This window comes from Canis aureus, chromosome 15 (assembly GCF_053574225.1).
Source record: "Canis aureus isolate CA01 chromosome 15, VMU_Caureus_v.1.0, whole genome shotgun sequence".
Taxonomy (NCBI): domain Eukaryota; kingdom Metazoa; phylum Chordata; class Mammalia; order Carnivora; family Canidae; genus Canis; species Canis aureus.
Window position 1 is genome coordinate 54612273 of NC_135625.1, and position 19735 is coordinate 54632007.

The 19735-nt window shown below is 43.8% G+C and overlaps 1 protein-coding gene across 2 annotated transcripts; it reads left to right on the forward strand.

The window, feature by feature from the left end:
* The first annotated feature begins 7886 nt into the window (after positions 1-7886).
* Positions 7887-18884, forward strand: LYPD8 (LY6/PLAUR domain containing 8). Of its 2 annotated transcripts, XM_077849982.1 has the most exons (7): positions 7989-8029; positions 8359-8452; positions 10099-10207; positions 10592-10711; positions 13106-13270; positions 14767-14904; positions 17826-18884. In XM_077849982.1, exons 3-7 carry the CDS (start codon positions 10153-10155, stop codon positions 18122-18124), a joined length of 777 nt encoding a protein of 258 aa, XP_077706108.1. In that variant the 5' UTR covers positions 7989-8029; positions 8359-8452; positions 10099-10152; the 3' UTR covers positions 18125-18884. The 2 variants fall into 2 exon arrangements, with proteins under 2 accessions (XP_077706107.1, XP_077706108.1); XM_077849981.1 differs by lacking the exon at positions 8359-8452 and having other exon boundaries at positions 7887-8029.
* Positions 18885-19735: the final 851 nt, after the last annotated feature.

The following is a 19735-nucleotide window of genomic DNA, read 5'->3' on the forward strand; positions in this document are numbered from 1 at the left end:
GCTTCTCCCTCTGCCTATGTCTCTGCCTCTCTCTCTGTGTGTGACTATCGTAAATAAATAAAAATTAAAAAAAAAAAGCCAATCGGAGGAGGACAAACATTATATGGTCTATTCATTTGGGGAATATAAAAAATAGTGAAAAGGAGTAAAGGGGAAAGGAGAAAAAAATGAGTGGGAAATATCAGAAAGGGAGACAGAACATGAGAGACTCCTAAATTTGGGAAACGAACAAGGGGTGGTAGAAAGAGAGGTGGGCGGAGGGTGAGGGGTGACTGGGTGGGCAGAGACGGGCACTTGATGGGATGAACACTGGGTGTTATGCTATATGTTAGCAAATTGAACTCCAATAAAAAAAATAAATAAAAATTAGAACCTTGACCCTACCCCCTTCCCAAAAAAGAAGAGGAATAACATTTCATGAGGTGTTTCTGGAGTATGCTGTCTGCTGCTGTTTTGGCTGCTCTTTCCCTCAGGTCAGTCCTCTGCAGAGTTTCTCATTTCCTGCAATGAGGAGTGCTTGGACCTTGGCCAGTGTGTGGCAAGTTTTAACCAGCTGTGCTCTGGTCTGCTCACTAAAGAGATCTGATCCTATTTCCACCAGAGCTAAAGCTTTGCAGCACTGGATGGTCAGTACACTTGGTGCATGTGGAGTTTGTGCTGGTCTTCTGGGGGAGGGATTTGCTTCTGTGGTTCTCAGGCATACTTGCCCTAGGAAAGAAGGATCTATCATCTGCTGAGCATAGGTGGTTGGGGTTTGGTGTAAGCAGCTCAGGCCTCTCCTGTGGGTGCTGTGCTGCTCACAGAAGTCAGTCCATGCTGATGGGTGGGGGAGATAAATGGCACCTGCTCTTTACCTCGTTCCTGGAAAGAGGAGTTCATATCTATCACTATCTGAGAAGTCCTCACAGAAGAGCAAACAGTTTCTCCTCTTGTGTCTCTGTTCCTCAGGTCCTGCCTTTACCTTATCTGTATCTAGGCTATGTGCTCACCACATACCCCTGGCACCTGTGTTTTATATCAGGCACACTGGCTGGGTTTTAAAACTCCAACCTTTAGGGACTGGGAGAGGAGTGGACTCATGTTGATCCTCTGCGAGAGGGTCTTATCATGCTGGGACTGGTGCCAGTTTGTCCCAGAAGGGAAGTCGCACCAACCAGCAGGAACTTGGAGTTTAGAGTAAAGCACAGCAAAAAACTGGTGTCCAGGTTAGCTGCCTTCAGCAGGTGTCTCTGTCCCTATGCTAAGGAACTGGTCAGCACACTGGTGCCTGCAGCTCTGTTGTCCCTGGAGAGGTGGTGCCACCTCTGTCAGATGCACTTCACGGAGGGGGAGACTTCTCTCTCCATGGGTCTCAGGGGATCTTCAAATTGTTCCATCTGCTCTCGGGCTTCTGTTCTCTTTCTCCACAGGTGCACCGCTGCACTTGCTGGGCTCCACACCAGCCACAGCCACACTATGGACTTCTGAAACTTTAGTCTTTGACATCTGGTGGTTGTAAAATCTGATGATAACCTCTCTTGTTTCCTGGTGAATGGTTTTGGGAAAATGTTTTTCTTGGGTGATCCCCTGTGCACTACTTGCTCTCTTGCTCTCTCTCTTATTCTCTCTCTCCCCCTCATCTCTCTGTGACCAGGGCTCCCTCCCCTCCTCAGCACCAATGATTCTTTTCTTCTCCAAATCACATCTCTGCACATCCTACCTTCCATGATGTGGTCTCTTCACTGTCCCTAGTTGTGCAGTCTGGTCTCTCAGTCCTCAAGTCAATTTCTTGGGTGTTCAGAATGTTTTGATATTTATCTAGTTGTCTTTGAGGGACAAGGCAAGCATAGAGTCCCCCTGCTGATCTGCTATCTTAGCTCCTCACCCCTGCCTAATCTTAATGACTGTATTTGGACTCAGAAAAGAGACCTGAACTCTGGGACTGAAGCCCCAGAGCAGTTAGCTCTGTTGGAATAATACACTTAAAACTAGACTGAATTCTGCACTTATGGTGTCTTTCCTGGGGTAGAAAAAGAGGAAGGATATGGGTTAAAGTCATACAGCCTATGAAAACCAGAAATAAAAACCAGCTCTATATTCTATATCTTTTATTGCCACCAGCATCAATATAGGCCCTTAACGGTTTCACCCTTTAATAAGTCATTTAGTATGTCTGAAATGATGTTATATTTTTCTTTTCTTTTAAAGATTTTATTTATTTATTCATGAGAGACACAGAGAGAGAGAGAGAGAGAGAGAGGCAGAGACACAGGCAGAGGGAGAAGCAGGCTCCATGCAGGGAGCGCGATGCGGCACTCGATCCCAGGACTCCAGGATCACGACCTGAGCTGAAGGCAGGTGCTAAATTGCTGAGCCACTCAAGGATCCTCTGACATTATATTTCTAAATGAAAATTCCATTTCAATGAGTCACAGAAACATAGGAAGCCTATCCGTTTTTTTTTTTTTTTAAATATTTATTTATTTATTCATGAGAGACACACAAAGAAAGAGGCAGAGACATAGGTAGAGGGAGAAGCAGGATCCCTGCAGGAAGCCTGATATGGGACTTGATCTCAGGACCCCAGGATCATGACCTGAGCCAAAGGCAGATGCTCAACCACTGAGTCACCCAGGTGTCCCAGGAAGCCTGTTCTTATACCCATGAGCCAATAGACAGAGCTTTGGAAGCAACCTGCAGGAAGTAGTCTCATTAGTTGTCTGTTTTCAGCTGCCTTTTCTTGTTTTTTCTTCCTTTAGGCCTGACAATCTTTCTTAACTCTTCCCCATTCTAGTTTCTGTCTTTAGGACAAACTGAATAAAAGAATGAGGTCTATGCCCTAGGGGTTCCCAAACATATATCTGAAATTTCCATAGTTTCTAGATTTTATTTTCAAAAATATAGTAAAAGAAAAACATACAAAAACCAGCAAAAACCAGCACTACTGTTTATCATCACCATCAGAGTGATTGAAAATTATTTGTTGCACCTCACTGAGGTAGGCCAGTCTTGCCTCCTGGTGAAAGAGCATTCAGTCACAGGTCAGTGGGATGGAGCAGACAACTATATCAAGAAAGAGACTGAGTCAACTCACTCTTGTCCTGGGTCTCACAGAGGAAGCAGGAGGGAAGGAAGGTCCTAAAAGATCCTTCCTTCTTCTGCTTCTACCTCCCCTCTGCCCCAGTTCTCCCTGATTTCCATCCCTCTGTATCTTTTTTTGAAGCCTCCACTCTTATGTCTCCTCTACCTTCTTCTCATTCCCCAGAGAAACTCAACTCCACTGTATCCCAAGGGACACAGAGCCTCATCATTTATTTACTTCTGGAGTTTCCCCAGGACTAGCACTTTGGGCTCTGACCAGCTGCTAATGGAGGTGGTTTTCTGTCCAGGGTTTGTGGATCTGATGAATGGACGGTGAGTGGAAGATAAGTAAACAGATTCAATTCAGACTCCTTAGGAGTGAAAAGACCTGCAGGTTACCTTGCTCATTACTCAGAAGGCAAAAGTGAGTGTTAATAGTTTTCCCAACATATGTAATTCAGTCTTATATCAAGAAAGCACATCTTCCTGTCAACATGACTTTGACTCTGCTCCACATGGACAAAATAACCTTGGCACAATGTTTAATGGGTACTGGTTAGTCCTACTAACATATCACATTCATTAGAAATAATGTAACCAGTGGAAAATTGATTATTTCTCATTATGTTTTGTAGACAAGGGGCAGGAAGTCACCACCTATTTTCTCTGGATAAATATTACCTATTTTACCATCTTATAGATAAGGAAATTGTGACTCATGGAGAAAAGTTAACACAAAGCTAGTAAATTGCAAAACTAAAACACTTTTGCCAACAGACACAGTGTTCTTTGTACCTCACCTAAGCCGCTTGTGAGAAATAGCAGCATAATGTTGAAATGAGCTGAGGAGGGTGTGAATACTGACCTTGTGATTTTCCCATAAACTGGTGTTCCTTTACTCAGTTCCTTAAGCAAGGCATGTTCTTCACCAATGAGCCTTTTTTGCTCATGCTTTTTGCCCTCTTCAGGGAGCCATCTGATCTCCTTCCTTTGTCTGGTCTCTTCTCATCTCTTAGAGAGATCTCCCTGCCTTACTGTCTTTCTTTCCTTTCTCAGCTGCCATTTTGTTTCCATTACAATTCTTCAATTTGCGATTATCTTGTCTGTTTACTCGTATTTTTAAAATGTTTCCTTGTTTGTTTGTAGTTGTCAGCTTAAAATCTTAGGGCAAGGAACTCATCTGTCTCATTAACTTTGTGACCCCACTACCCAGTGAGGTTACCCTAAAGGCAGTAACAATATTTGTTGAATCCTGAAGACATTTAGGTCTATATTGGCAGAGAAAGGATGAGGGGAAAGAAATAGTCATTTTCAGGGAGTGCTTTTTGTGTGCCAGCATCTGCATGAAATAGCATTGTTTTCTTTTTGTTTTGATGCAGATGCTCAGAATCTTTTTTTTTTTTTTTTAACATTTATTTATTTATGATAGAGAGAGAGAGAGAGGCAGAGACACAGGCAGAGGAATAAGCAGGCTCCATGCCTGGAGCCCGATGCGGGACTCGATCCCAGGACTCCAGGATTGTGCCCTGGGCCAAAGGCAGGCGCCAAACTGCTGAGCCACCCAGGGATCCCCTGGATGCTCAGAATCTTAAACCAGGTTACAGAGCTAATAACTGGTGTAGCCAGCTGTCAAGCCAGACCTGTCTGTTGGTTTTTGTTTTTCCTTACCAATCCAGTGAAGGTCCACAATAGTAGATCATGCAAACAAACTGGTTTTATAATGTTGGATGCAACAATTCTTCAAATATGCCTTGTATTTAGTGCCTAGAGTTTTTAGGAAAATGGTCATATTTAAAATTTCCTGAGATGATGATTGATTTAGTACTAGACATCTCCCCTGCCACAGAGGAAGCCCAGGTAAACTGCCAGTGACTGAGTTAAGGGTAAAAATAGCTAAATTTTCTTAGGCTAAATTCTTAGCCTAATTCTTGGGCTTTGTGTATTTCCCCAGGCTGTGGTGCCCCTGGTGTAAGCTCAGAGTGGGAACCATTATTTTTGGAGCTCTTACAATATGATAAGTACATACTAATGTCTGCTTAAGTGGTCTCCTCTAACCCTCAGAACAATTCTTAAGAAGTGGGTGGCATTGCTTTTTCCATTTGACAGATGGGGAACCCAAGACTCAGAGGTTCATTAACTGGCACAGGGCATGGACTATTGGCAGGCTTATCTCTCAGAGCACTCACATTTTCCCTGAGTGGTGTCTGCAGGTCAGGAATACTGGGAACAGTATCTTCAGCTTATTTTCACATTTCCAAGCTGGAAGAACAAGCCAGTCAGGGATAGCTCCCCGAAGTAAACACAGATGGAGGGATGTTCTCAGTTGGGACACTTAGCTGAGTTTTTGGCTTGGACACCTATTGGAATTTATTGGAGTATCTGCTCTTACTGTCCTGCCCCAACCCTGCTCACCTCTGCATATTTATTCCAAAATGGAATGGATTCCTTTGAGAACTCACCTCTAAGCTTTACTGATAGTTTAGGGAAACTCAGGAGAAGCCTATTTCCCGCATGGGTTTCAGCCCAGATTCTCCAATATCTGGGTAAGTTTTAGCTTACACCTGTTGAATGGTCATGGGGACAGCCATCCTTGTTCTCTTATAAGGGGATAATACAGCCGTAGTGCCTTAAATGTGCCAAGTATCCTTAGTTTAAGAGCAAAACTTAGTGTATTGAGATCCTGCTTCTCTTGGATCCCTGGACTTCTTGGCTAGTGAGAAGGAGAATCTGCTTTAGGGGATACTTTCTTTTATAATGCCTTATGACTGATCCCAGCTTCTGGCTCCATAGTCCCATGCTGACTACAGAGAGGAGCAGGAAGGAGGAAAGTGGGTCAGTATTCCCAACACTTTGGACAGAGGCGGGCCCCTACATGAATTGTGTTGGAGTGGAAGGAAGTTGGCCTAGGTGTCTTAAGGCCTAGAGGAGAGAATTCTCTGAGGTCAGCCTCCTCATCTGTCAAGGAGAGTTTATGATACCCATCTGCACACTGTCTAGACCTCAGGATGGACAAATTCAGGATTACTGTGAGTGGCTGTGTATAGCAACCACATCACACATGATCAACTCCCACCTCCCATACCATTGTTGTTACATGACATTAGGAAACAATACAGTGAGGTGGGGTGAAGACTCCAGGAGGAAATAAACAACCAGCAACCATTTCCTCAGGGTCTGATGTTCCCATTTTATAGAGGGGAGCTCAGGCCCAGTGAGCCAGGTTAATAAGTGACTTATTTATGAGGGGCAAAGACTGGATTCAGGAAGTTGTTGCCTTTGGTCCATTTGCCTTCTGAGAAGGATTAATAAAGATTAGCCTGAGTCTACTGTCAATTTTCAGTGTGTTACCAGAGTGGCCCCTGAGGCTGTTACTGTGTCTTTGAAGTCCTCCATCTTTGGCTGGGGAAAGCCCAGTGCATGGGACCTTTCTCTCACACACATCCTGTTGTGGCTTCTGCTGCCACTTCTCCCATTGGGCTATCCCAGGTGGTTGGAAGAAAGACATAACAAAATTCTGTTAGGGAGGGAATTGCCTTTGTTTAGGAAAATCTGTTGTCAGCCTGAGGACAGAAGGGGAAATGAAGAGAAAATGAGAGATGGCCAGAGGCTCTGCTTATAATAAAATGACCCAAATTTCGTCTTCTCCACAAGACCAATGCAGATCTATTTAAAATTGAATCTTATTTCCCCCAGCATGGTTGGTCCTTCACCTTTGCATCTTCTCTTTTTGTGAGAGTAATTACCACATTCCAGTCTACTCTATAATTTGCTTATTTATCACTTTATTTATGTTGTCTATCTCCCATTCTGGACTACATTCCAGGAGAGCAGTCTCTGTCTCTTTGCTCAGATACCTCCCAAATGCCTGGGCAGACCCAATGCATGAACAAAACAAAAAACTCACAAATGTTTGTTGGATGAATGAGTGAGTTTGGGAAAGGAAGGAGAGTTGAGCCACAGACTAGGGCAGAGTAGCAGCAAGTGTATAAGGGGTATTTTCAAGAGCAGGGAACCAAAGTCTAACTGCAGGCAGGGGGTGCTGGCCTGATATATCCCCCAACCCCTGTTTCCTTGGTCCTCCTCCACCAATCGTGTGTGTGTGTGTGTGCATGTATGTTTTATGATGTATGTGAATACATGTTTGAGTGTGTATGAATGCAGAAAGATGGAAAGGCCAGGGAAGTCCAGTTTACACTCAATGCCAGAGGTACCTAGGGCTTAGTGTGAAGGTGCTGGGAGGGGCTGATCTAGGCTCTCCCCAACAGTAGCTTCCCAGACAGCCAGGCCAGATGAACTGCCCGGAGTGTTGGAGGTGGCAGGAGCAATGGTGTGGGCCCTTCATGTTGGTATGTAGAACATGCTGCAAGCAGGGGCTTCATGGCCTCTCTGCCCTGTGAGGCTGTATCGTGGGTTTACTCTCATCCTGGTTAAGACAGTTGCTCCAGGGGGCCTGACCCCCTTTCCTGAGCTGCAAGGACCCCATGTGGCATGATTCTGAGTTCTGACTATCCGAGCTGTGTGAGCTTGGGCAAGTCTCATATGTTTCTCTTCTGTGCCTTGGTTTCATTTGTAAATGGTCTAATCAAGGTGACTTCTTTATCAGGCTGGTATAAAGTGATGCTTATGATTTATTAATAGATACTAGAATACATTCAGTGTGCATAGCCAACATGAGACAACATCAAGGACACACCTTGTTCTCTTGCATGTTTTGCCAAAGGCAGGCCTTAACCAAAGTTGCACCCGATTTTTGGAGGCCTAAGAAAGTTGACCAACTGCACAGCTGCCAAAAGGTTAAGCTGCCTGTGGCTCTTTGGCTTTGGCAGAGCTGATCCAGAAACCCCTCCCTGCAGGCAGTGGTGCTTTCTGATTGTTCAGTCACCTGCTATATAAGGCCTTTCACACACATGCTCTTATCCTGTACTGGGATCCACCTTCGGGAGAGCAGTCTCCAGGCCAGACTCTGAAGGTGAGGGGCTGAAGCCAAGCTGTGGTGGGGGCGCCAGCTTTAAAAAGCTCAAACCAAGAGAAGGCCAATGTGGGATGGCTGGAGTTCAGGGCATTATCATGGCCCTTGCTCCTTTAGCAGTGCTCAGGGGAAGGAAGTCTGGAGGGGAGAGCTCTGTGCCTGGGGTTTGCTCTCTGTTTTAGCTGTCCTTTTCATAGCTGCTCTGAACTTGCTTATGTATAACATGAAAGGAGTTGTAATAGGATGCACTCAGAAAATATCCAATGATAGATGAGTGGGAAGGAATTTGCAAAGGGGTTTTTCAGATGCTACTTGTTCTTATTTTGCAGATGAGGCCTCCTGCACCAACGGCCACCTCCCTGGTTTCTCTTTAGAGGTGGTGATCAGGGCCACTTCTAGGCTCTCTTTGCTGTGTGTCTCTAGGTCAGATCCTGATCTCTGTGGGCCTCCTTTATTTCCCTCTGAAGATGAGGCTAATAATCAGGGGTATAACACAAGAAGAAGTGGTTGATATATCTGACATGGCTGCTGTGACCTCCTTACCCTCATCTCTTTCTTTCCTTTTCCCTTCTCCATACTTACAAGGCTTGAGAGGCCCTTCCCAGGAGGCTCGACCTCTGAGCCTGTCTCTGTACTGGGGTTTCAGGCCTGGAGGGGTGATCAGGCGTGGGGGCATGTTGGGTGCAAGGTATGGAACATCTGCCACAAGTTCCAAACCAGATATACTTAATTTCTCTCCTTGGATTTCTGTACTATGTGGCCCTTACGTAATAGATATACCCCTCTACCTACCCTGATTGAACTAGTGTCTCTTCCTTTTTGCCAACCTCTAATAAGTCAACTAAGTGATCACAGTTGCAGTGGTATGTGTGTGTGGTTGTGGTGTGCTGAGATGAGAGGTGGGGGACTGACTGCAGCCTCAGGTGTCAGTTGTCTTGGTAAGTAGCAGCTATCATGAGCTGGAAGGATGCAGAATGAAGTCCCAGTTTTGGCCTCATGAGCTCGGTGAATTTGGGCAGCTTCCCTTATCTCTCCATTGGCAGGTTCCTCACCTGCTGAGTGGGACAGTAAGCCACACTATGCCCTGGGACTTTCTGTAATGAAGGGAATGTTCCAAAGTTGTGCTGGCCAATAAGTAGTAGCTAGCCAGGTGAGTCTTAGAAATAGAATGTTTTTTTCTTTCATTCCTTCAATGACTGCCACATGCAGTTTGTGGCTACCATTTATAGGATCAATGAACTAACAATTAGGAAGGACTCAGGGCAGAGACAGATACTTCTACTCCCTGCTGCTCTGATACATGGGCAAGTTGAAATCCTGGGAGCTCTGATTCGGGATCCTAATGAATACAGCAAACCTTAGCTATCAGATGACTGTCGACACAGAAAGATTTGGAGACTCATCAGTTGGAGGTGTGCTGGAGCCTCTGGTTCTGTCCTGCAGGTTGAGTGTGTCCAGGCCTGGGGCTCTGGGAGTCCCATCTGTTGGAGGCAGTGTGGGTCGTGGTTAGGTGCTTGGGCCAACCCCAGCTCTAATACCTCCTAGGAATGTGATCTTGACTTTGAGTGGTTTATTTGATCTCTCTGGGACTTGATTTCCCCTATGAAATGAGAGTGGTGCTAATAATAGCACCTGCTTGTTAGGGTGAAGGCAACACATGAATTAATGAACATAAAGTGCGTGGAAGAGAGTACGTGCTCAATAGGTGTGGTGATGACAACGACAGAGCTCCTAAGTGAATTATGTGAATGTGGTGAGATATTAGCTAGAGGACTACATTATACTTTATTCTTGGACCCCATCCCCAGTGGGGCTGGCAATCATCTGTCTGCCCATGTTGTATCTGAAGTGGCTGTGGGGAATGTTCAGGCTGTGTTTTGTAGCTGTGTGTAGATGTGCAGGCATCCAGGATTGGGGGAAACTCAGACTGGCACAGATGAAAGGGCAGCATAGAAACTGCATCACAGTTCTGTGCTCCCAGCTGAGAATGCTGATTTTTTCTGTAACATGGGATGTTGTGCCCCAGCACCCTTGCCAGCCCCCAGACTGCCTTCTTTGTGTCTCTTCAGGCATAAGGCTCTGCACCACAGTCCTCTTCCTTGGGAGACACCAGGTCCTGCACCATGAAGGGCATCCTTGTTGCTGTTATCATCACAGCATTTGCTGTTGCAGCTGTAGGTGAGAGAAACCACTGACACCCTTTGGGAATGAAGACCTTTTCTGAAACACTGTATCAAAGTCTTCTCACTCTTGGTATTCTGGGGTCCTGTCCCATGGCATTTCATGTCAGGGTGTGGTCAGTGGAAAATATGAGACCCCTCTGGGCACACTGCCCTCAGAGGAGCCTCTCTGTGCTATGGGTCTTCCCACTGGGAAATGGTGCACAGTGCGGAGAAAGTAATGGAGGTGGCTCCATCTCACAGCCTCAAGTTTGGGGGGTCCCAGAGGGAAGGGATGCCATCCCCACTATTCTTTGGAGGGTGTGGATGTGGTGCTTTGTCCAGAGTACAGTCTATAAGTGTCCCCTGAATGTTGACAGTGCTGCCCATCTTGTCTCACCAGAATCCCTAAGTTGCGTGCAGTGTAATTCAGTGACAAACCCTTGTGAAAACAGCAGCGTCTCTCAGTGTCCCGGCAATGCCAATGCCAGCTGTACCAGTTTGGTGGCCAGCTTTTCTCAAGGTGAGCCTGGGATGCCATAACCCCCATTTCTGGGTTTTGCACAGGGCAGGAGCTGGATAGGGTAGCCAGGGAGGAAGGGAAGGCTGAGAAAGGGCTGGGCTGTGCAAGGAGACAGATGGGGTTATGAAGACTCTTCTGGAAAAAGCAACATGCAGGAGTCAGGTGAGAATGTGGGGCAAGCTGACAAGCTCTCGTGACTTCTTGGAATTGCTGTTCTTGTCTAAAATCCCATTCTAGACCTATATTGGTGGATGTGAGAAGCAAGGGCAGCTCTTAGTTAAATTACAAAGCAGGCAGTTTGCTCTGGGTGCTTGCATTCTTCCAGTTTTCTGGCTCCCTTTCCTCTCCTCACTGCTCCTTCCTTTTCGAGATCCAACACGCTTGCACCCAGGGTGATTTGCTGCATGATTTTTACCTCTTTCCCACAGCACTTAGATTTCTTTTTAATGTTTTATAATGGACATTTTCAAATATGCACAGAAGCAAGAAGAATAAAATGAATTGCCATGTAACCACTATCCTGTGTCAACAATGATCATTTTGCTTTTTTTAATGGTATTTTATATTTTTTGAGATTTTATTTATTTATTTGAGAGAGAGAAAGAGAGCACAAGCTGGGAGGAGGGGAGGAGGGAGAAGGAGAGAGAGAATCAGACACTCTTCTCTGAGTGTCGAGCCCCATACAGGACTCTATCCCAGAATCTGGAGATCAGGATGTGAGCCAAAGTCTGATGCTTGACCAACTGAGCCACCCAGGCACTCCTGCAATGGTATGTATGTATGTATGTATTTATTTATTTATTTAAAATATTTTATTTATTTATTCATGAGAGACACACAGAGAGAGAGAGAGAGAGAGGCAGAGACACAGGCAGAGGGAGAAGCAGGCTCCATACAGGGAGCCCAATGCGAGACTCGATCCCGGGACTCCAGGATCATGCCCTGGGCTGAAGGCAGGTGCTAAACTGCTGAGCCACCTAGGGATCCCCTGCAATGGTATTTTAAAGCAAATTTAGGTATCATGTAATTTCTCCTGAAAATACTTCATTATTCATCTTTAATAAGGACTTTTTTTTTTTTTTACATAACTACCGTACCACTGTATACCTAAGAAAATTAACTGTGATTCTTTAATTTCTTCTAATACCCAGGCCATCTTAGAAATATCCTAGTTGTTTCAGATGTTGTGTTATAGCCAATGTGTTAGATTTCAGATACAAACAAAACCCCACATAGCATTTTGCTGTTAGGTCTATTAAGTCAAATTTGTTTTATAATAGCTACCATCACTTTTTTTTTTGGTTCAATCCCATTGATTTGTTGGATAAATTGGGCCAATTGTCCTATAGCTAGCTGTCCCATATTCTGGCTTTGGCTGATTATTTTCTTGTGGTGTCATTTCTTTGTTTCCATATTCCTGGTGTTTCCTTGTAAATTGGACCCACACTGCTCAATAGAGCTGTCTTCAATAACAGAAATGTTGGGGATCCCTGGGTGGCTCAGTGGTTCAGTGTCTGCCTTTGGCCCAGGGCATGATCCTGGAGTCCCGGGACCGAGTCTCACATTGGGCTCCCTGCATGGAGCCTGCTTCTCCCTCTGCCTGTGTCTCTGCCTCTCTCTCTCTCTCTCTCTCTCCATGTCTCTCATGAATAAATAAATAAAATCTTTTCAAAAAATGGAAATGTTTATATCAATGCCGTCCTGTACAGTAGCCACATGTAGCTATTGGCCACTTGAAATATAGTTATATGACTGAAGAGCTGAATTTTAAATAGCCACATATAGCTACTGGCTACCATATCAGATAGCTCTGATCTAGAAGCTTGACTGTATTCAGATTTTTTTTTTAATATATTTTTTTTAATTTTTATTTATTTATGATAGTCACAGAGAGAGAGAGAGAGAGAGGCAGAGACACAGGCAGAGGGAGAAGCAGGCTCCATGCACCGGGAGCCTGACGTGGGATTCGATCTCGGGTCTCCAGGATCGCGCCCTGGGCCAAAGGCAGGCGCTAAACCACTGCGCCACCCAGGGATCCCTGTATTCAGATTTAACATCCTATTGCACGTGGGACCATCTTCTGCTTGGCTGTTTTTAGAGATGCTAAGACTGATCAGTGGCTTTGGATGTTGGCCTGAACCACCATTTCCAACCTCCCCATCAATCTTTGATCTGAAATTTAGCCTGCATCTCTGCTCATCTCCTGCTAAAAGAAGGAACTACCTCACGAGGAAGATTTTTCTGTTTGCAAGGAAACCCTCCTCAGTGTCTCTGAAATCACAGTGAACTGGGGGTGTGTTTTCTGCTGTTGCCTGAAGCAGTCACTATTCAGAGTCTCTACCCTTTCCCAAGCCTTACACCCAGGACTGACAGTCTTTGTTTGCCTTTTAATAGATCCAGACCACATATACCAGGATAAGGCCTGCTCTGTGGACAACTGCCTAAAAGAGAGAGACATGGTTGAAACCATCATTGTCCGTGTGTCCGATACAGAATACTTCCATTTTACAAGCCAGTGCTGCCAAGGAAAGAAGTGCAATGACACCAGTAATGCTCTGGGTGGGTGCTGGCAATGTGCCATCCTCCCTCTGGCCTTTCAGCTCTCTCCTTTCCTTTGCCACCTGTAGTCCTCACCTTCTGGTGAACATCTCAAGTCCAAGCACTTCACTGCATATCTGGGTAACATCAACAGCTGACTTACAGCAATTACTTGAAAAACAAATGGGAAAATCATCACTACTTTCATGCTTTCCTCTTTATCAGAACAGACAGAAATCATAGTACTCCATGTTGCATAAAATTAGAGGCTTATTAGTATTTCTCCAACTTTGTGGTTTCAGGCTCTCTTTTAAGACTCTAAATCTTAAAAATTATTGAGGACTAGAGAAATTTGATTTATGTGAATCATACTATCAATATTTACACTCAGAAATTTTAAAAATTCAAAGAATTTCTAAACAAATTTAAAATCTTTATTTATAGTTCACTAAGAAATCATAAACCCATTACATGTTAACAATAACATTTTTGCATAGAAATAACTATATCTTCCAAAGCAAAAAAATATTTTGTGAGAAGAGCGGCATTGTTACATATTTTCTCAAAGCCCTTTAGTTTCTGGCTTAATAGAAGACAACTGGATTCTCAAATTTGCTTGTGCATTTAGTCTGTTACAATCTCTTATGTCATGTGGTCTCTCAGAAACTCCATTGTACATTCATGAAAGAAAGAGTGTGAAAGAGGCAAGGAACATCTTAGTATTGTTATGAAAATGGTTTTGACCTTGTGGTCTCCCTGAATGGTTCTTTGGGATTCCCAGGAGTTCCTGGACCACAAATTGATATTGAAAATTGTTGGTTTATACCAAAGCTCTCTTTTTGAAGAGAAGAAACCATGGCCAAAAAGGCATCGTTCTAGAGTATAAGTCATTAGTAGCACAGCTGTATCTCAATATAATTTTGTATTAAATGTTAAATAAAGGGGCACGATCATTTATTCAGAGAAAGATTTAGTAATAATTACACATCTATTGGCCGATGTTCAGAATAGCTGGCTAATGTTGACATTGCTTGGTTTTCTTTTCTTTTTTTTTTTAAAAAGATTTTATTTATTTATTCATGAGAGACACACAGAGAGAGGCAGAGACATAGGCAGAGGGAGAAGCAGGCTCCCTGTGGGGACCCTGATGTGGGACTCGATCCCAGGACCTGGGATCACGACCTGAGCAAAGGCAGACGCTCAACCACTGAGGCACCCAGGTGCCCCAACATTGCTTGGTTTTAGATCAAAATCTTATGTTTCCCTTCTCAGCCCAACACACCCACTGACCACAGTCCTTGAAGACTGGATGGCTTGTAAGGGAAGGTCTGTGAGGTTGTGTGCTGTAACTATTTTGGTGGGATATGAGGTTAGGATGACTGCTGTCTTTATGCAATTGTCCCATTTTCAAGATCCCTCTGGCTAGCATCTTTGTTTGCTTGTCCCCTTCAGTACAAGGCAGTACCATGTTCTATATTACAACCTTGCTCTAAATTAATGGCTCTTATTCTATCCAGCTCCTCCACTAGAAGATTCATCCAGCAACATAGAATGTCCTGCATGTTATGGATCTAATGAAAGTTCCTGTAGTGTGAAATCCAGGAAATGTCATAAAGAAGAACAGTGTGTCGATCTAGTTGCGGAATTTAAGAATGGTTTGTCTTGGGGTTTCAATTCCCTTTTATGGGACTGGAGTTGAAAACATATTAAGCCTTGGGTAATAAGTTCTGAGTTAACAAAAGGAGGCTGGGGGAGGTTAAAAGAATAAGGTCAGAATGCTTTTGACATAATGAGGCTGTTAATGTAGCCCTGAGCTGCTTGCTATTTTGCCTCCTTAGTCCAGAACCATTCTTTCTGGGCTGTACATCTCTTGAACCCTGCTCTCTTCTGGCTCATAATCAAGCCAGACTCATTTAAGCTCATCATGCTATTCCTGACATTTACTTCTTTACCAGATTGCATTGCTCTGTGGGTGTGTGTGGGATTTGTCTTTTATTTCCTTTTATACCTACATTTTTTTCTATCTGTCACTGAGAGGGGCTGCCTTATGACAACTTGGGTCACCTGATTGAAGAGTCAAATTGGATTTTAACATCCAACCAATTGTTCTTTCCTACAGAAGTAATTTGATACTAACCATCAAATTAACCACTATAAATAGAAAACTGATACGTATATTATGCTTTAAATATTCAGGCAGATGTTACATCTGAATATTTAAAGAATAATACATTTATTAGCAAGGATAAGTTCGTTACTGTTAAAAAGCAACCTCTAAATCCTCAGGATCAATGTAACAGATATTTATTTCTTGCTCATATGGCAGTTCATTGCAGAGTCCTGGGGCCTGTTGTCCTTTTCATCTAGAGGATCTGGTCCCCAGCCACCCAGGACGTAGCAGCTCCCTGCTGTATTCTTTGTCTCTCATCAGCAGTTCGGGGAAGACAGGGAGTGGAGGGAGGCAGGAGGATTTCTATAGGCAAAGCCTGGAAGTGCATGCATCACTCTCTCTCACATTCTGTTGGCTGGGAAATGCAGTCTCATGGTGTCTAGTGTGGTCCAGCAAGAAAGGAAGAGACATGAAGCTAAAATGAACAGCCAGCCAGTCTCTGCCACAATATGGCTCAGCTTAATAACAGTTTAAGAGCACCAATACCCAGGTACAATTTGATTTCAACTTTTACTAATGGCAATTATAGTACTGGAAATCCATGCTTAACTGTAATTGCAGGCTGAGAAGTGAGGCCAAACATCACAAGTATCCTGAACCTCTTTTTATTTTTTAAAAAAAATAAATTTTATTTTTTAGAACAGTTTTAGGTTCACAGTAAAACTGGGAGGAAGGTAAAGAGATTTCTCACATACCTCTGTCCCCACACACACAGCCTCCCCCACTGTCAACATTCCCCACCAAAATGGTACCTCATGAATCCATGAACCTACACTGATGCATTATTATCATCCAGAGTCCGAGGTTTACATTAGGGTTACTGTTTAGGTTGCATATTCTATGAGTTGTAACAAATGTATAATGAAGTATATCTACCATTATAGCATCACACAGAATAGCTTCACTGTCTTAAAAATCCTCTATGCACTATTAATCTGTAGCCTCTGGCAACCTCTGATCTTTGTTTTGTTTTGTTTCTGTTTTGTTTTGTTTTTTAACCTCTGATCTTTGTACTCTCCCCATAGTTTTGCTTTTATCAGAATATCATATATTTGGAATCATATAAAGGTAGCCTTTTCACATTGACTTCTTTCACTTAGTTATATGCACTTAAAGTTTTTTTTAATTAAAAAAATCTCTAGGATGTCTATGCAGCTCTGATATTTAATTCTTAAGCTATGTCTGAGGATAACAATAACATCTGAAACAATTTCTCTTTCTGCTCACTTTGTTCCCAGGTGTCTTCTGATGTCAAGGATGGAATTTTAAAAATATTCCTTTGATTTAATCTGAAGCCAGATAGATCAAAACCATCATACATGTGGGGGTTTTTCCTTTATTTATTTTTGCCCAAGATCACTTTTTTTTTTCAATATTATAGACATGTGCCAAGCAACACATTTCTCTAGCTTACTGTAATTCAATCTCCAGCACTGCTATTTGCTATAAAAAAGGAATTAATTATTTTCTTCCAAGGGATGTAGAGATTTCTCTTTCCTTCTCAGAACAAGTTAATAGCCCTTCTGATAAGTAGCCACTTGTCTTCCACTTCCTTCCTGTGTAACTGCCTGTCCTTCAGACCTGTTTAAGTCATAGAGCAATTGGCACATAGTAGCAGCTCAATAAAGGTGGCTGCAGTCACAGCCACATTTTCTTTGCAAATCCTCTTGGCCTTTTCCTAGGACCTACACCTTTTAACAGAATTAAACATAATATAATTCAGATTTAGAATGAAGACCACCTCCAGCTATTTTTTTCCTCTATTCAGATAAAACTCAGGCAGAGAGAACTCAGGTCCAGAGAAGAGTGAGGATAGAAAACGGAATTCAGAACATAAAGACTGCTAACTCTGGGAAACGAACTAGGGGTGGTAGAAGGGGAGGAGGGCGGGGGGTGGGAGTGAATGGGTGACGGGCACTGGGTGTTATTCTGTATGTTAGTAAATTGAACACCAATAAAAAAAAAAAAAAAAAAAAAAAAAAAAAAAAAAAAAAAAAAAAAGAAAACGGAATTCATAGTACAGGAGCCTGGGAGGAGTCCTTCTTGGATTGAGAGGAGAGGGCTCTCTGAGCCCATCTCCTGGGTTTTTAATCACCTGCCAGCCCCTCAGGGAAACACCAGAGACTTGGGTCCCAGGCCCATTTCTGGCCTTCATCTGTGAGCTCGGGCTTGCATCCACCTTCTGGAGCCTGTTTCTTTTGAGTTTAGATCGGGGAGAGTGTCTGGGTGCTGACCTCCATGGTACCTCTGCCATTACTGTGTGGTGTTCTTGATCCTGGGCTCCTTCCTCCAGGCTCCTGTTTTAGAACCAGACGTAAAACAGGTTGCTGAACCAGACCTAAAACAGGCCTAAGGAGGAAGGGCAAGAGTGTTGTGAAGTCCTTACTGTTCACATTACATTCACAGAGACCAAGAAGCTCGTGCTGAAAGGCTGTTCCAAAATCAGGAACTCCACCTGTCAGTTCCTGTCTGCTGAGAACCAGACAATTGGAGGAATCATCTTCCGAAAGTTTAAGTGTGTAGACGGTTTCAGCTCCTCCTCAACTGCCATTCCTAATTCCCCCCCAACCAACCCTCCTGTCAGCAACTCCAGCACCTCTTTAGCACCCAACTCCAATAAGCCCACCAGCCTGGACTCGGGCTCCAGAGTCTCCTTCACTCCTGCAGCCTTTGGCAGCCTCCTCCTGCTGAGGCTGCTGCTCTGAGACCCATCCTGCCCTCAACTGCCCCTCCCTCCCCCTATTTAACTGCTCAGTTAATTGCAGCCACAGCCCTCCTGGCAAAGCTCAGTGACAGCCACATTTTTCTCCATTATTAAAGGCTGGCCAAGTCTGTCCTGATAGGTTCCTTTGAGCTGCTGTCCATCACCACTTCCCAGTCCCTTGCATTTGAAATCTGTGCACCTTAGTGTGTGGCTCCCAGGACTCCCCTAAACTCTGCCCACCTTACTTCTGAGAAACATACCTTTTCACCTTGTTGGCATTTTCTGTCTACAGCCCTGCACTTCTGGGGACTAACACGCCCCCATTCTCACCCACATACTGAGGGCATGCCCAATTGTGCCTGTAAAGCCCTGTGTTGACCCTTCCGTGACTGTCCTGGCTCTGGTGACAGGTCCAACAGGGACATTATCCACAGGGCCCAAAGAAGGGTGCAGAGAGGTTGCTGAAGGCTGGCAGTCTCCCTTGCCTAACCTCTTGGGGAGAGACATAATGCTTTTGGTGCTCCCACTGACCAGATGTCTCATAGCCTTGTTCAGAATGAAATAGCTACGGAACCCTAGTCCCCATTCCCAGAGAACCTGCAATTGAAAGCAGAGCTTTTGACTCCATATCAGAGACCTGAGGAGCAAGAAAGCTATTCAATCCAACATGCACAGAAGTTCAGGTTTGGTAAATAAGGTGGGCCTTGAGCTGGACTTGCAAGAATGGAGTTTTCTGTAATAAAAAATTTTAAAGGTATAAACTAGTGTGTGTCTTTATTGTCCAGACTTGCTAACAATGCATCAAAAGAAAAGCCTCCAGAAAGGCATCTTGTGGTACCTCATCAACACATTCATTCTTTAAAAAAAAAAATCAATTAATTAACATCTAGTGTATAATTAGTTCAGAGGTAGAGTTTAGTGATTCATCAGTTGCATTCAACAGCCAGTGCTCATCACATCATGTGCCCTCCTTCATGCTCATCACCCAGTTACCCTATCCCCACCCCACACCTCCCTTCCAGCAACGCTGTTTGTTTCTCAGAGTTAAGAGTCTCTTATGGTTTGTCTTCCTCTCTGATTTTTTCCCCCATTCAGTTTCCCCTCCTCTTATGGTCCTCTGCACTATTTCTTATATTCCACATGTGAGTGAAACCATATGATAATCATCCTTCTCTGATTGACTGATTTCACTCAGCATAATATTTCAAGATAGTTTTAGACTTACCAAAAGTTGCAAAAATAGCACAGAGAATTCCAGAACCCCCTCATCCACCTTCCTCTTGTGTTTGCGTCTTATATAACACACTACAATTACTGAAACCAGGAAATCAGCATTAACACAATACTATTAACTAATAGATCTTCACATTTCACCAATTTTTATTAATGTCCTTTTTCTGGTCCAGGAACCAATTCTTTGCATTTAATAGCTATGTCTCTTCAGACTCCTATGATCTGTGACAGTCCTGGGATTTTTCCTTTGTGTGATGTCTTCTCATCATAAGGTCAAGTTTGCACATTTTGGCAAGAATCCCACAGCATTATTGTGTTCTTCTCAGTGGGTCCTACAGGAGGTATATGATGTTTATGTGTTGTATTGCTGCTGGTGTTA